The 16,624-nt window shown below is 53.4% G+C and overlaps 1 protein-coding gene across 4 annotated transcripts in view; it reads right to left on the reverse strand.

Moving 5' to 3' along the window:
• agmo (alkylglycerol monooxygenase) overlaps positions 1–16,624 on the reverse strand; it is a 552,459-nt gene that overhangs the window by 87,200 nt on the left and 448,635 nt on the right. The window contains exon 12 of one of the 4 annotated variants that reach the window (XM_072509153.1): positions 793–1,160. The exons of 1 other annotated variant lie outside the window; for it this stretch is intronic. In XM_072509153.1, coding sequence (XP_072365254.1) covers positions 1,077–1,160 — 84 coding nt within the window. In that variant the 3' untranslated portion in view covers positions 793–1,076. Of the gene's footprint in view, positions 1–792; positions 1,161–16,624 lie in introns of those variants that run through there. 2 more of the 4 variants (XM_072509154.1, XM_072509151.1) reach the window with 2 other exon arrangements.

The following is a 16,624-nucleotide window of genomic DNA, read 5'->3' on the forward strand; positions in this document are numbered from 1 at the left end:
TCAATAAAGAGCTAAAATGATAAAGCCCTGAAGAAGCACAACACAAAACAACAGCCTGCTTGGTGCTGCTGCAGCTGAAATCATGTAAATGAAGAGGTAGCATGACATTTGTGTGTTGCCTGCAACAAAATGAATGGAGATGGTCAATCACATTGTTATTTTCAGCTCTTATCCAATTATTTTCCCTCTATCTGTAGCTTAGGCCATTCTAGGCCTCAGGCTCCCATGCTTCAGGCAACTAACTTGTCAGCTCCAGTGCATCGAAATCTCATTGCTGCTTAAAGATCTATTATGCAGATCAGTGGGCATGCCGCGGGGGTAATCAGCAGAGACTTGTTTCTAAATGTCAATTCACAGTTTATAACTCTGGATATTATTGGAACTGATTTGTAGGCCCGAATTCTCCGGTCATTGCAATTCGCTTTCCCCGTCGGCAATGCACCCCCTTCCTCAATGGTGTGGGGTGGTTACAATGGGAAATCAAATTGCCAACCTGCGAGAAGACAGAATCCCGCCGCCAGTGAACGGCGCGCAGCTGGAAACGGCTGGGGACTGGAGAATCCAGCCCGTAGATACTGAATCATCAACACAATGTTATTGGGCAACTTTATTTACTATTTGAGTTTATATGTGTCATCTTCAATCTTACTAGTGCTTCAAATCCTGAATAAATACCATTACAATTGTAGAGGAATACTCCAAATTACAGTTCTAATGTTGCCCCAAAATTATGTGGACGCGCAGATGCACATCATCCAGGGCACACTGCACAGAAACAAACAGATTGCACACAATTGCCGTGAAAATATGTAAACAGGGTGGTTCCAGTAAGAACATCATCTACTTGGCTTTATGAAATATTTTGAAATTAAAAACAGTGCTTATCCTCCAGTATTCCTTTAAGACAATTTTCCTCCATAAAAATGAGCAGACCTTTCAATATGCCGTGCAGCAAGAAGGGCTTTTACTGTCTCTTTAAACATTTTGACAGCATTATTTTGTTGAGGATTTGCAACCTCTGGAGGTTAATTTTTCATTTCAATTTGAGACTCTGCTGTCATAACCTGCAATAATCATCAGTGGCAGGAAATCTTCATTGTTCTTCCCTGAAATGGTTCTGTATCTTGGTTCCCAGAGGTAAAAGGTGGGTCACTGGGGCCCTGATAACAACAGTAAATAAAGGGAAATCAAAAAGTGAAGGAGACAAAAAAAAAGACATTCCGCAAGTTTGAATTCCCCCATGTGCACAATCCTGGACCGTTCACATAGCAACCCTGGTAAATAGGGTGTTATACAGGAAGATTGCATGGTTCCAAAAACAACAGTGATTCAAGGCAGGAAGCAGGAAGATACTTCTACCTTTGTGAACAGTATGGAATTTTTGAATGATTAGTCTACAGTGAACCTCAAATATCCCATGTATTGTTAGATCCAGTCTGCAGACTGGCTGCTTCCATCAGACATCCAGAGGCGTGTGGCGGATTTAGGAAGCAAATAAAACTTCAGCAAACTCTCAAGGATTCAAAGCTACAGAATTTCTTTGTGCCATCTACTCAAAGACAGCCTTCTCAAATCTCCCATTAGAAGAAATAGGTGTCTACCGGACCAAATCCTTTAATTGCCTTCAGCACCACAGTTAGATCACCCCTTGGATTTCTATGTTCAATGGAATACAAGCCTTGTCTTTGTAAACTGTCCTCCTAATTTAACACTTTGGCCTCCCTCTTTCACTCTTGTGATGGTTCAGCACAAATAGTGGGCGGGATTCTCCATCGGAGGGATTCTCCATTTTGCCGGCACCCGGGGGTTTACCGATGGCGTGGGGCTGCCCCACAATGGGAAACCCCATTGACCAGCCGGCGGGATGGGGAATCCCGCTGGCGGGGCGGGGCAGAAATGTGGCGTGGCGGGGCAGAGAATCCAGCCTAGTTTTTCTCACTTGCAGGTGAATACTCCAACAGCCTTCTTCCCATGTGAACACGATGGGCGGGATTCTCTGTGAATCGGCGCGATGGCCCGAACCCGGCGCCAACAACGGCGCGAATCACTCTGGCGTCAGGGCCCCGAAACGTCACGGATTCTCCGGCCGGGAATGGGGTAGTAGCGCCGTGATGGCGTCACCTGTCACGGACGCGCGCTGCACTGCACAAAAGACACCCGCCCCACCCCCGAGACCTGTTTGTTATTAAAATCACTTTCACACCTACAGAAGCTGCCCTGTCCGATGCGTGCGGGGGGGGGAGGGGGGGGGGGGAGAGCGCCAATGGGTGTGTGAGGGATGATAGAACGTCGGCCTCAGGTGAGTGTGCCTACCCCTCCCCCCAAGTCGCCCTCGTCATCCCCCAGGGCAGACAACGAGACCGTGCGCTGCAGTGTCACGGCCGCATGCAGGGACAGTCCGGGTGGAGGGTGGTATTGTAGCCATGGGTCAGACATTGTCCAACGATGTAGAGCCCAGAGCTCATCGCAGAGCGGGTTGTCATCATCCTCCATGGCCTGCAATAGACACGCTTCCACCGGCGACCGTGTGAGCCCGGCCCGTTGTGCCGCAGGTGGATGTGCAATGGAGGGGTGGTGTGCATGCGGGTGGGGTGAGGGTGGTTGGTGTTGGGTGGGCAGAGTGAGGGTGGTTGGTGTTGGGTGGGTGAGGTGAGGGTGGTAGGCTGGTGCCGTGGTGTGCAGTCTGTGCCCATAATTGGCGGTTCCCATGCCCCCCCTAGTCAGTGAACCGGGCGGCTATCAGCCTGTCGTGTGCCCGCTCGCCCAGCCGGTAACAGTGGGCAGCCTCCCGTCCATGTCCAGCCCGTCTGTCCTGACCATTGCCCCCATCCTCCTCATCTGGGGAGGTCTGCGCCTCGTCTTGCTGCTCCTCCCCTTTCCCCTCCTGTGCCTGCAGCACATCACCCCTCTGCTGGGTTATATTGTGCAGGACGCAGCAGACCACAATGATGCGGCCGACCCTATCTGACGGGTACTGGAGGGCCCCTCCAGAGCTTGTCGCTGCGTGAGTACAGAGTTGTCCCTGAGTTTCTTTGAATTTCATTAGCTTTTCAAGCCTTCCTTTAAACATTACAGGACCTCATCTTCCCTAGAAGGTTTTCCTAAGGATTGCAGCCCAGTGTTCCCTCATTTTCAAAGCACTGGTGCTCTGAATCTCATCCATTGGGGATAGTGTATACTCCTGTTAGGACCTCCTCTGAAGAGGAAGAGAGCGGCAGGAGAGAGAGGAGGCCAGGTGAGCATGGACCGCATCCCAGGCAGAGACCTTTAAGAGGAGAGGCACAATCTCAGTTTGTGCAGGGCCACCTTGGATGCCAAGGTGGGAGGGGACACTGAAGACACCATTACCCAGCAGCCAGAGTATACAGGCAGCGCTCCAAATACCTGTCAATGTGCAAGGTCTAATGCTGCAGGAGACTCCCCCTCTCTAAGGACACAGTGATCGCAAAATGTCACATGACAGGTCTGCAAATCACCTCCAAATGTGTGGGCGGACACCCTGGGCGGGATTCACCGCAATATAGGCCGGCACTGGTGGGGTTGGCACTGTGCCAATGGGACTGCGCGAGTTAGCGCATGCGCAGAAACGCCGGCGTGGTTTAGCGCATGTGCAGACCAGCTGGCATATTCTGCCGCATGCGCAGGAGGGTGTCTCCTCCGCGCCGGCCCTGGAGGAGCCCTACAGGGGCCGGCGCAGAAGGAAGGAGTGCCCCAATGGCACAGGCTCGTCCGCAGATCGGTGGGCCCCGATTGCGGGCCAGGCCACTATGGCGGCTCCCCCCAGGGTCGGATCCCCCTGCACCACCCCTGAGGACTGCACCAGCCGGCCTACCAGCCAGGTCCCACCGCGTGGGACCATGTCCAATTCACGCCGGCGGGACTGGCCAGAAACTGACGGCCGCTCGGCCCATCGGGGCCTGGAGAATTGCCGGGGGGGGGCGCTGCCAATGGCCCCCGACCGGTGTGGCGTGATCCCCGTCCCCGCCCAAAAACGCCGGCGCCGGAGAATACGGCAGCCAGCGTCGGAGCGGGATTTACGCCGCCCTCTGGGGATTCTCCGACCCAGCGGGGGGGTCGGAGAATCCCGCCCCTTATGTCAGTGCCCTTGAAGGTCACAGTTACCCTCATCCGATTCTTTTCAGGGCTCAATGGAAATCTGTGTGGCATCTCTCAATCAGCTGCACACGTTGTGTCAAGTGAATGATTGATGCCATCTTTAAGCATGCCCATACGGTTATCTACTACCGGACAGATGACAGCAGTCAGGCAGAGAGAGTACAAGGCATTGTGGCAATGGCTGGGTTCCCCGCATCCAGGATGTAATGGATTGCACTCATCTGGTCATCAACGTTCCAGCAGGTGAGCCGGAAGCTTTCATCAACACAAAGGGGTGTCACTCGATGAATTTTCAAATCGTCTGTGACCATAGGACACAGATTCTCCGAGTTTCTGACCATTACCTTGGGAGCTCACACAATACTTACATCTTGCAGCACTCCCAGATACCAAGGCTGTTCATGGCTCCTGCAAGATTAGATGGATAGCTCCTGGTTGAAAGGGTGATCCCTTGAAGAGGTGGCTGATGACTCCACTCCATCGCCCAAGGTCGAGGGCCGAGGATAGATATAACAGGAGCCATGCATTCACAAGGGTGGTTGGGGAGAGGACCATCAGGCTGCTGCAGATGCGCTTCAGATGCCCTGACCAATCCAGGGCGTGTCATCGTCATAGTTGTCACATGCTGCGCACTGTACAATGTAGTTCTGACAAGCGGAAACCCAGTGGAGGCTAAGGGAAGCAAGGCACAGGCTGCAGAGGATGACTTCAATGAAGGGTCAGAGTCGGAGTCCTCAAGGGATATTGTCAAGAAAATAAGAAAATGTGATATTTTTATTTTGGTAATATCACTGTTATTTTTGCTAAATACTGGAAGACAGGCTGGTAAGGTAATTGGAGTAAGAGATAGCGTGACTACAAGAATCCAAACCAACAGTAGGAAGTGTTTTGATGTGTTAATGAACCAAAACGAACTTCAAACAGAAGGCACGATCCACCGACTGCCGTGCGTCCGAATGAAGTACAACGCGGCCTGAAGATGCCTTCTTGACAGCCAGTGTGCCTCACGTGATCTGGGTAATATGCGGGACCAAGTCTCGCATGCCTAAGTAGGTTTAAAACTAGCTTAGGCATCTTGACCCGGGATCTATCTGCTGCCACAATCTACCGGCCTTCCTTGGGAGACCCCAGTCTGGCACACTTCAGTACTGATCCACATAAATGTGGACCAGGTGGAATGGCACCCAGGGGTTCTGCCAGGCCATTGGAGGCCCCTGGGTGGTCAGGGACAGGGCAGGGTGGCCCCCCCACAGCCCTCCTCTTGCATTTGGGGACCTTGGCACTGCCAGGCTGGGAGCTTGGCACTGCCACCATGGGCATCACGGTAGCACAGTGGTTAGCAGGGTTGCTTCACAGCGCCAGGGTCGCAGGTTCAATTCCCAGCTTGGGTCACTCTCTGTGCGGAGTCTGCATGTTCTCCCCGTGTGTGCGTGGGTTTCCTCCGGGTGCTCCGGTTTCCTCCCACAGTCCAAAGATGTGCAGGTTAGGTGGATTAGCCATGCTAAATTGCCCTTAGTGTCCAAAATTGCCCTTAGTGTTGGGTGGAGTTACTGGGTTATGGGGATAGGGTGGAGGTGTGCGGTTGGGTAGGATGCTCTTTCCAAGAGCCGGTGCAGACTCGATGGGCCGAATGGCCTCCTTCTGCACTGTAAATTCTATGAAAATTGCAAAAACTGTTTGGCAGCTGTTTCAAGTTTCTTTTTGCTCAGCAATTACCATCAGCCCTGCCATAACAATTGGCAAATGCAGTTAATTAAAAAATACGTATGACAATGCAGGAATGATACCTTTTATAGGATTAGTAAACATGCAAAGTTTAAATCAGAGTAAAAAGTAACAATCAAAATGGCCTCCTGCAATTCACTCATCTCCATCTTCTGAAGTCTAAGGGATGCAGACTTGAATGGGTATGGTGGTAACTGGGTTAGTCATTCACTGCTAGATTTGTTGGACAGCATTACAAAAATGAGCCCTGTCCTCATTGCTACAGCTACTCATTATTCCAGGAATGCAAAGATAGCCCCCTGGCTTACTTTCTCTACTGCAATGGTATTTTAACCCCTCTCCCTGGCTAGTGATGCGTGGCCACCTGCAGCGTTTCTTGACCAGTGACATTGTTTTGTAAAGGCACAGCACAGTCCAAAGGGATATGAAATACACTGCCATAAATCTTATAGTGAATACACTAGATTCAAAGACAAAATATGTTGGTTTGTGGTGCTGCAAGCTGCTCTCACTGACATGGATTCTGATGTCACCATTGCTGCAATATGCTCCTCCAACATCTAGTTTCCTTCACAAACCAGACACTAAAGACTGGACTTTTCATCTTCAAGACGAGGTGATGGAGTTGGGAAATGTCCCAACACTGACTGGCTGACTGGGGGAATTAGCTGAAGTGGTAGAGTGCTTGCTTTGCATTTAAGAGGTAGTGGGATCGATGCCCACATTCTCCACTTTGATTTTAGGGTAGCACAGTGGTTAGCACTGTTGCTTCACAGTTCCAAGGTCCCAGATTTGATTCCCAGCTTGGGTGACTGTGCGGAGTTTGCACTTCCTCCCTGTGTCTGCGTGGGTTTCCTCCGGCTGCTATGGTTTCCTCCCACAGTCCAAAGATGTGCAGGTTAGGTGGATTGGCCACGCTAAATTGCCCCTAGTGTACAAAAAGATTAGGTGGGATTACTGGGTTACTGGGATAGGGTGGAGGTGTGGGTTTAGGTAGGGTGCTCTTTCCAAGGGCAGACCCGGTGGACCGAATGGCCTCCTTCTGCACTGTAAATTCTATGATGAACACCTCACACCTGCTTCCTTAAAAAGTGCCCAGTCAAATCCACATTTTGCACTGGGAGGGCAGGTGCAGGATGGAGTCAAGCCCACTGCCCCTCAAATGCAAGTGGGAGATAGCCACAAGGGCAGCAAAGTGTCAAGGTAGGCTGTTCAAAAGGTGCCAGTTGTTTGTTTATACCTTATGTCCTCTAGTTCTCACCTCTTGTCCCCCCACTAACTCCTATGCCCACTTCACACTAACCCATGCCCCCAGCCATCTCCTATTTTCTATGCTAACTCATGGCACTTCTGTGCCCATTCACCCAGTAAACAGTCTGTAGAGAACCAGTGAACTCGATCATAACATTGGCCTGTGTGAAACTGCTTAAAAAACTCCCATTCATAATTTAAATCTACTGTTGCTCAACCCTAAAAAAAGTGTTGATCAACCAGACCTGTAAAGTATCAATAACAGAAGCTACCTCTTCATCTTGTGCAAATAAACTTTGAGGCATTGATAAAGGTGTTCACAGGTAAAAATAGCTTATTGTGACATCAGGTTGAGCCTATATTTATTGGAGTTTAGAAGAATGAGAGGCAATCATATTGAAGCGTATAACATTTTGAGGGGAAATGACATGATGGATGCTGAAAGGATGTTTCCCCTTGTAGGGCAAATCAGAACTCGGGAACACAGTTTAAAATTAAGAGGTCTCCCATTTAAAGTGGAAATGAGGAGAATTATTTTTCTCTCAGAGGGATTTGAGTCTGTGGAACTCTCTTCCTCAGAAAGTGGTGGGGGCAGCGTCACTGAATATTTTAAAGCCAGAATTAGATAGATTCTTGATTGACAAGGGAGTGCAAGGGTATCTTGAAATTGGGTCCCAACCCCCACTTTTAAGCCTCCTCAGCTCCCATCCCAACACAGCCAGAGATATGAAAATCCAGGGCTAAATGAAAGGGAATTTTAGACCTTGACTTACTGACTAATGTACAAGCATTGCATTGCTAACATGTTTACAGGCAACTCATAAAATGATATGGCAGCAATAAAACTGTTTTGTAATAAACACAGAATAAACTTCCAGTCTTTGTGTAGACATCACTAATAAATGGTGTATTTTTAAACTTTTAAAACAAGAGGCCAGGCTTGCCCACTTCATGTGGCATAACCAGCTGAAGCAGACATCTCATCAACAAGATCAAACTAACTTCGCTTTGATGATGCAAAAGGGAAAGTTAAAGCCATCAGACCTTTGTCTCCTTAGATTTTCTGTAAATCAGTTCAATGAAATTCCAAAGAGATCACGCATATATTTATTAATCTCAAGAGGCCAGTAAACCGACTAATTTTTCCTTATTCAGCCTCTTCAATGACCCTGGGTGACATTCTCCGGAAACGGCGCGATGTCCGCCGACTCCCGCCCAAAACGGCGGCAATCAGACGGGCATCGCGCCGCCCCAAAGGTGCGGAATGCTCCGCATCTTTGGGGGCCGAGCCCCAACATTGAGGGGCTAGGCCGACGCCGGAGGAATTTCCGCCCCGCCAGCTGGCGGAAACGGCCTTTGTTTCCCCGCCAGCTGGCGCGGAAATGACATGTCGGGGCGGCGCATGCGCAGGAGCGTCAGCTGACAGTTTCCCGCGCATGCGCAGTGGGGAGAGTCTCTTCCGCCTCCGCCATGTTGGAGACCGTGGCGGAGGCGGAAGGGAAAGAGTGCCCCCACGGCACAGGCCCGCCCACGGATCAGTGGGCCCCGATCGCAGGCCAGGCCACCGTGGGGGCACCCCCCAGGGCCAGATCGCCCCGCGCCCCCCCCAGGACCCCGGAGCCCGCCCACGCTGCCTTGTCCCGCCGGTAAGGTAGGTGATTTAATTTACGCCGGCGGGACAGGCAATTTATCGGCGGGACTTCGGCCCATCCGGGCCGGAGAATCGAGCGGAGGGGCCTGCCAACCGGCACGGCGCGATTCCCGCCCCCGCCGAATATCCGGTGCCGGAGACTTCGGCAACCGGCGGGGGCGGGATTCACGCCAGCCCCCGGCGATTCTCCGACCCAGCGGGGAGTCGGAGAATGTCGCCGCCTATCTCCTTATTCATGACATTCATTCCAGGGACGAGCCAATGTGATGTTTTACTATGTACCTTTGTCCTTTCAGAAAGTGTTTAAAAACAGAGTGGATAAAAGTTCAAAACAGAAAGTATTTGATACAAGCTATATTCGTTCTCCTGATTTTAACCTTCAATTCTTCCCCCACTTTCTAAAAGTAGTGACTGCAGCAATATCTTTCCACTGTACAAATAATTATAGGCTGAGATTGTGTTCTATTTAGCTGTTGAATTGGTTGGTCACCTGCTCACTTCAGCACTAGAACTAGTTAGACTCAACTCAGAGACAGAGCACCAGTCTTTCCTTTCCCAACCTGGGGGTAAAGGCGGAGCACAGTGATACGCAATCAATACGCTTGAGTCCACGTGGAGTCATATCGATTCAGCTTTAATCAGATAGAACTGTACCCAGCAGCGAAGTTACAGAAGTGAAGGCTGCTGGGACGGCATTGGTTCTTATACCCCGCCTCTCAGGGCGGGGCTATGTACATTGCCCAATGGTAGACCCCGCGGTCTAGCCAATGGTCATTCCTCTCTCTGGTACCGCAATACCTGGTATTACCACATTCACCCCCGTTAAAAAAAGAGTCGGCGGGGTGATGGCCAGTATTACTGTTGCCTATTTATGGTAGGACCAGGTATTGCAAGTACCATGCTATCGAGGGTTGCGGAGAAAGTTCTTGCGTTGTTAATTTTGCTCTTGGTGCTGCAATCAGACGACCGGGCGGCCTGGTTGTCCTACTGGAGCGTCTAAGTGTCGGCGGCGATCCTGGTGAGGGCCCCGGCAGTAGTGACTCCGGGAACGTGGTGTCTTCCTCCCAGGCAGTTTCGTCACCCCTAGGCGGCGCTGTAAGGTCGAAAGATGGGCAGAAGGAAGGGGTGCCTGTAGGGGGTGTCGGTGCCTGCTCGGCTCTGGGTCGGGGTTCTGGCAGCAGTACCGACCCTCCGGTCAGCTACGGGGAGGGGGGGGGAGCGGGGGGGCGTGGGGGGTGGGGGGGGGTCGCGGGGGGGGGGGGGGGGCGCGGGGGGGGGGGGCGCAGGGGGGGGGGGGGTTGGCAGTGGCTCGGGCGAGCGTGGTGCTCCGGCGGGCTCCAGGTCCCGGAGGGAGACCGTATCTTGGCGATCGTCGGGGAACGTTACGTTTGCGTACTGGGGGTTGGCATGCAGCAGGTGGACCCTTTCGACCAGCGGTCCGACTTGTGCGCCCTCGCATGTTTCTGCAGCAGGACGGGTCCGGGTGTTGCTAGCCAGGTTGGGAGCGAGGCCCAGAGGAGGACTTCCTGGGGAAAACAAGGAGACGTTCATGAGGTGTCTGGTTCGTGGTAGTACATAGCAGTGACCGAATGGAGTGAAGGGCCACTGGGAGGACTTCTTGCCAGCGGGAGACTGGGAGATTCCTGGACCGAAGGGCCAGCAGGACGGTCTTCCAGACCGTTCCGTTCTCCCTTTCTACCTGCCCGTTTCCCCGGGGGTTATAGCTGGTCGTCCTGCTCGAGGCGATGCCTTTGCTAAGCAGGAACTGGCGCAGCTCGTCGCTCATAAAGGAGGACCCCCTATCACTGTGGATGTATGCGGGGAAACCGAACAGTGTAAAAATAGTTTGGAGTGCCTTGATGACGGTGGTTGTGGTCATGTCCGGGCAGGGGATGGCGAATGGGAACCGGGAGTACTCATCAATCACGTTCAGGAAATACGTGTTGCGGTCGGTGGAGGGGAGGGGGCCTTTGAAGTCCATGCTGAGGCGTTCAAAGGGACGGGAAGCCTTTATCAGGTGCGCCCTCTCTGGTCGGTAGAAGTGCGGTTTGCACTCCGCGCAGATTTGGCAGTCCCTGGTGACAGTCCTGACCTCCTCGATGGAGTAAGGCAGGTTCTGGGACTTAACAAAATGGAAGAACCGGGTAACTCCCGGGTGGCAGAGGTCCTCGTGGAGGGCTCGGAGGTGGTCTACTTGTGCGGTGGCACAAGTGCCGCAGGATAGGTCATCAGGAGGCTCGTTCAGCTTCCTGGGACGATACAAGATCTCGTAATTGAAGGTGGAGAGTTCGATCCTCCACCGCAAGATCTTGTCGTTCTTAATCTTGCCCCGCTGTGCATTATCGAATATGAAGGCCGCCGACCGTTGGTCCGTGAGGAGAGTGAATCTCCTGCCGGCCAGGTAATGCCTCCAGTGCCGCACAGCTTCCACTATGGCCCAGGCCTCCTTTTCGACCGAGGAGTGGAGAATTTCGGAGGCATGGAGAGTGCGGGAGAAGAAAGCCACGGGCCTGCCCGCTTGGTTGAGGGCGGCGGCCAGAGCTACGTCAGACGCGTCGCTCTCGACCTCGAAGGGGAGGGACTCGTCGATGGCGCGCATCGTGGCTTTTGCGATGTCCGCTTTGATGCGGCAGAAGGCATGGCGGGCCTCCGTCGACAGGGGGAAGGTCGTGGATTGGATTAGGGGTCGAGCCAATTCGGCGTAATTAGGGACCCATTGTGCATAGTAGCTAAAGAAGCCGAGGCAGCGCTTTAGGGCCTTGGGGCAGTGAGGGAGGGGGAACTCCATAAGGGGGCGCATGCGTTCGGGGTCGGGGCCTATGACTCCATTTCGCACCACGTAGCCTAGGATGGCTAGACGGTCGGTGCTAAACACGCACTTCTCCTTATTGTAGGTCAGATTCAGGAGGTGCGCGGTCTGGAGAAATTTACGGAGGTTGGTGTCGTGGTCCTGCTGGTCATGGCCGCAGATGGTGACGTTGTCAAGATACGGGAACGTTGCGTGTAAGCCGTACCGGTCAACCATTCGGTCCATCTCACGCTGGAAGACCGAGACCCCGTTTGTGACACCGAAGGGAACCCTTAAAAAGTGGTAGAGCCGTCCATTTGCTTCAAAGGCAGTGTACTGGCGGTCGCTATTACGGAAGGGTAGCTGGTAGTAGGCAGACTTGAGATCCACCGTGGACAAGACCTTGTATTGCGCGATCCTGTTTACCAGGTCGGCAATATGGGGGAGGGGGTACGCGTCCAGTTGCGTAAACCGGTTGATGGTCTGGCTATAGTTGATGACCATCCTATGCTTCTCCCCGGTCTTAACCACCACTGCTTGAGCCCTCCAGGGGCTGTTGCTCGCTTCGATGACCCCTTCCTTCAGCAGCCTCTGGACCTCGGACCTGATGAAGGTCCGGTCCTGGGTGCTGTACCGTCTGCTCCTGGTGGCGACGGGTTTGCAATCCGGGGTGAGGTTCGCAAACAGGGAAGGCGGGTCGACCTTAAGGGTCGCGAGGCCGCAAACCGTAAGGGGGGGTAGAGGGCCGCCGAATTTAAAGGTAAGGCTTTGTAGGTGGCACTGGTAATCCAGTCCCAGAAGGGTGGCTGCGCAGAGGTGCGACAGCACGTATAGGCGGAAATTGCGGAATCCCCTGCCTTGGACGGTGAGGTTCGCGAGGCAGAACTCTTTTATCTGCACCATGTGTGACCCGGAGGCCAGGGAGATCCTTTGTTGGGTGGGGTAGGTGACCAGAGAACAGCGCCTTACCGTGTCGGGGTGGACGAAACTCTCCGTGCTCCCGGAGTCGATGAGGCATGACGTCACGTGGCCTTTGATGCCGATCGTCGTGGTGGCCTTTGCTGGCGTTCGGGGTCGACTCTGGTCCAGGGTGGCGGAGGCCAGCTGCAGCAAGGAGTGAAGATCGGGCAGCGCATCGTCAGCCGTGTTGGGGGCTTGAGGCCCCATCCAAGATGGCGCAGTCCATGGAACGCACATGGAGTCCGGGGACTCCGAGGAAGGCGGCGGGGAGAAAAATGGCGGCGGGGAGGCCAGCTGCAACAAAGGGTTTTGGTCGGGCAGCGGGTAGCCAGCCGCGCTGGGGGCTTGAGGCCCCATCCAAGATGGCGCCGGCCATGGATCGCACGTGGAATCCGGGGACTCGGACGATGGCGGCGGGGAGGAGCAAACTGGCAGTGCGCGCTGCTCCAGCGTGGCGGAGGCCAGCTGCAACAAAGGGTTTTGGTCGGGCAGCACGTAGCCAGCTGCGCTGGGGGCTTGAGGCCCCATCCAAGTTGCCGCCGGCCAGGGATCGCCCATGGAGATCGGGGACGGAGACCCCGACGATTGGACCGGCGAGGGACAGAATGGCTGTGCGTACTCCTCCGGCATGGTTGCCGGAGGGGGAAAGAATGGCTGTGGCTGCGACGCTGCCTGGCGGGACAAAGGCTGCGGTGCGCGTTGGGCCGGCGGGGCTGGGAAAAGGGAGTGCGGCGGTGGGCCTGGGACGGTCGGGACGTGGAAGAACGGCTGTGGTTGCGCAGCGGGCGGCTGGAGGAATGGCTGAGGGTAGTCGTTGGATACCGCGTTCACCGCGTGGGCGAGGCAGACCGCGACATAGTGGCCTTTCTTGCCGCACCCTTTGCAGGTGACGATGCGGGCCGGGCAGCGCGCGTGTGGGTGATTCGCCTGGCCGCAGAAGAAGCAGCGTTGGCCGGCGGCGGTAGCGGGGCGCCTTGCCGCGCAGGCCTGCGGAGTTAGCAGGTAAGTATGGGGGTTAGGCGGGTAAGTCTGGGGAGCTGCCGCGGCGGGGTGCCACGCAGCCCAGGGGGGCGCGGTACGCACGGGGGCGTACGCAAGGGCGTTTTTGTAGGCCAGGTCCATGGACCCTGCCAGGGCCCGGGCCTCAGTGAGGCCGAGCGTCTCCATTTCGAGCAGCCTTCGGCGAATGTCGGGGGAGATCATACCTGCCACAAAAGCGTCTCAAATTAAAAGTTCGGAGTGCTCGTTCGCCGTCACCGCTGGGCAGCCGCAGTTTTGGCCCAGCACGATCAGTGCCCTGTAGAAATCTTCTAGCGTCTCATCTGGGCTCTGCCGTCTCGTTGCCAGCAGGTGACGGGCGTAGACCTGATTAAGTGGATGAATGTAGTGTCCTTCCAGTAGTTCCATGGCTTTATCATAGTTCGCCGCCCCTTCGATCAGGGGGTAGATCGCTGGGCTGACCCGCGAGCGTAGGAGGTGCATTTTCTGCCTTTCCGTGGGGGTGTCGGCAGCCGTATCGAGGTAGCTCTGGAAGTGTGCCAGCCAATGCTTAAAAATCTCGGTAGAATTTTCTGCGTGCGGGCTGAGCTGAAGGCACGTCGGCTTGATGCGGAGATCCATCCTTCAGAAGTACTTATCTGATTAAATTGATACGCAATCAATACGCTTGAGTCCACGTGGAGTCATATCGATTCAGCTTTAATCAGATAGAACTGTACCCAGCAGCGAAGTTACAGAAGTGAAGGCTGCTGGGACGGCATTGGTTCTTATACCCCGCCTCTCAGGGCAGGGCTATGTACATTGCCCAATGGTAGACCCCGCGGTCTAGCCAATGGTCATTCGTCTCTCTGGTACCGCATACCTGGTATTACCACACACAGTGATTAGCATTGTCGCTTCACAGCACCAGGGTCCCGGGTTCGATTCCAGGCTTGGGTCACTGTCTGTGCGGAGTCTACACGCTCTGCGTGGGTTTCCTACGGGTGCTGTTAGGTAAGTTGGACATTTTCAGTTCTCCGTCTGTGTACCCGAACAGGCGCCGGTATGTGGTAGCTAGGGGCTTTTCACAGTAACTTCATTGCAGTGTTAATATAAGCCTACTTGGGACAATAATAAAGATTATTATTCGAAGAAAAATGTTAGAATACCTGACTGTCAACACCCCACAATCCAACACCACATCTGGAAGCTTTTCGAGGTCTCATTTCCATTTCCATGGTTGGTGATGTCTCCATGTGCAGGTGAGCCTTTGTAATCCATGCTGGGAACCCTTCAATTACAACTACAGCAACAGCTTGTATTTAATTGAAGCCTTCAATGTAAATAAACAACACTATGCTCTTAGGAATCATTCCTTGACAGATCCCTCAGCTTAGCATGCCCACCCACTCCAATTGGTTGAGGAACCTGTGAGTGGAATTCTGCTGATTGTCTTTGGATCTCTGTCACCACAACTAAAACCAGCCAGTCTCCCATATTTTACTCTCAGAAACTTGATGCCATCCAAAATTTTCAAATCCTCCATGTATCACCCTTCCCTATCTTTGTAATCTTCTCCAGTCTCAGTTAGTTTTTTTTTTAAACGCATTTTATTCAAACTTGCATCAAAGTGACTTACAGTAAATAAACACACCGGGAAACATTCTTCCCAACAATCAACTATACAGTTTGTACAGATTTTCCTGCTTTTTCACCCCCCCCCCCCGACGAACAATTCCTCAAACACGGTCACAAACATCCCCCACCTTTTCTCAAACTCCCCTGCTGAGCCCCTTAACTCATACTTTGTCTTCTCTAACCGCAGGAAGTCGTACAGGTCACCCAACCATGCTGCTACCCCCGATGGCGATGCCGACCGCCACTCCAGCAAAATTCGTCGCCGTGCAATCAGAGAGGCGAAGGCCAAGACATCAGCCTCCCTCCTCTCCATGAGCTCCGGCTTCTCTGAAACCCCAAATGGTCCGGGTCCACTCCCTCATCCACTGTCCTGGCTAAGACCGCAAACACACCTGCCCAGAATCTTCCCAAATTTTTATAACCCCAAAACATGTGCGCATGATTTGCTGGCCCCTGGCAACACCTCTCACACTCATCTGCTACCCCCTGAAAGAACCCACTCATTCTCGCCCGAGCCATATGCACCCTGTGCACCACCTTAAACTGTATTAGGCTCATCCTTGCATAAGAGGAGGTCCCGTTTACCCTTCGCAGTGCCTCACTCCAAACTCCCCAATTGATCTCCATTCCCCACTCCGCTTCCCATTTCTCCTTGATCTTCACCACCCGCTCGCCTCCCTGCTCCCCCAGCCACTTATATATATCCCCAATTCTTCCCTCCCCTCCCACATCTGGAAGCAGCAGTCGCTCCAGCAGGGTGTATCCCGGCAATCGAGGGAACCCCTTCCAGACCTTTCGTGCAAAGTCCCTAACCTGTAGATACCTGAACTCACTGCCCCTTGGCAGCTCTACCCTCTCCCTTAGCTCCTCGAGACTGGCAAATCCTTCCTCCAAATACAAATCCCTCACCTTGATCAGCCCCATTTCCTTCTGCCTCCTATATACACTATCCATCCACCCCGGCTCAAACCGATGATTCTCGCACAGCGACGTTAGCACTGACATCCCTTCCACCCTAAAATGCCCCCTCAGCTGATTCCATATCTTCACCATGGACTGCACCACTGGGCTCCCTGAATACATAGTCAAAGCCATTGGCAATGCTGCCATCACCATAACCCTCAAACTAGACCCCTTACAAGATTCCTCCTCCATCCTAACCCACTCTACCCCTTCTCCTTCCCACCACCACCGCACCTTGTCCACATTTGCTGCCCAATAATAATGAAGCACGTTTGGCAACGCCAACCCCCCCTGCTGACCTCTGCCTCTGTAGCAGGGTCCACCCCACCCTCGGCACCTTTCCCGCCCATACAAAGTCAGAGATGATTGTGTCCACTTTCTGAAAAAAGGCCTTTGGTATAAAGATCGGGCGAGCCTGAAAGATCAACAAGAACCTCGGCAGAATATTCATTTTCACCACTAGGACCCTCCCCACCAACGTTAAGTGCAGTGTATCCCACCTCTTAAGATCCTCCCTGGCCTCCTCCACCAGCTTCATTAATTTCCACTTATGG

Source organism: Scyliorhinus torazame, chromosome 6 (genome assembly GCF_047496885.1).
Source record: "Scyliorhinus torazame isolate Kashiwa2021f chromosome 6, sScyTor2.1, whole genome shotgun sequence".
Classification (NCBI taxonomy): Eukaryota; Metazoa; Chordata; class Chondrichthyes; order Carcharhiniformes; family Scyliorhinidae; genus Scyliorhinus; species Scyliorhinus torazame.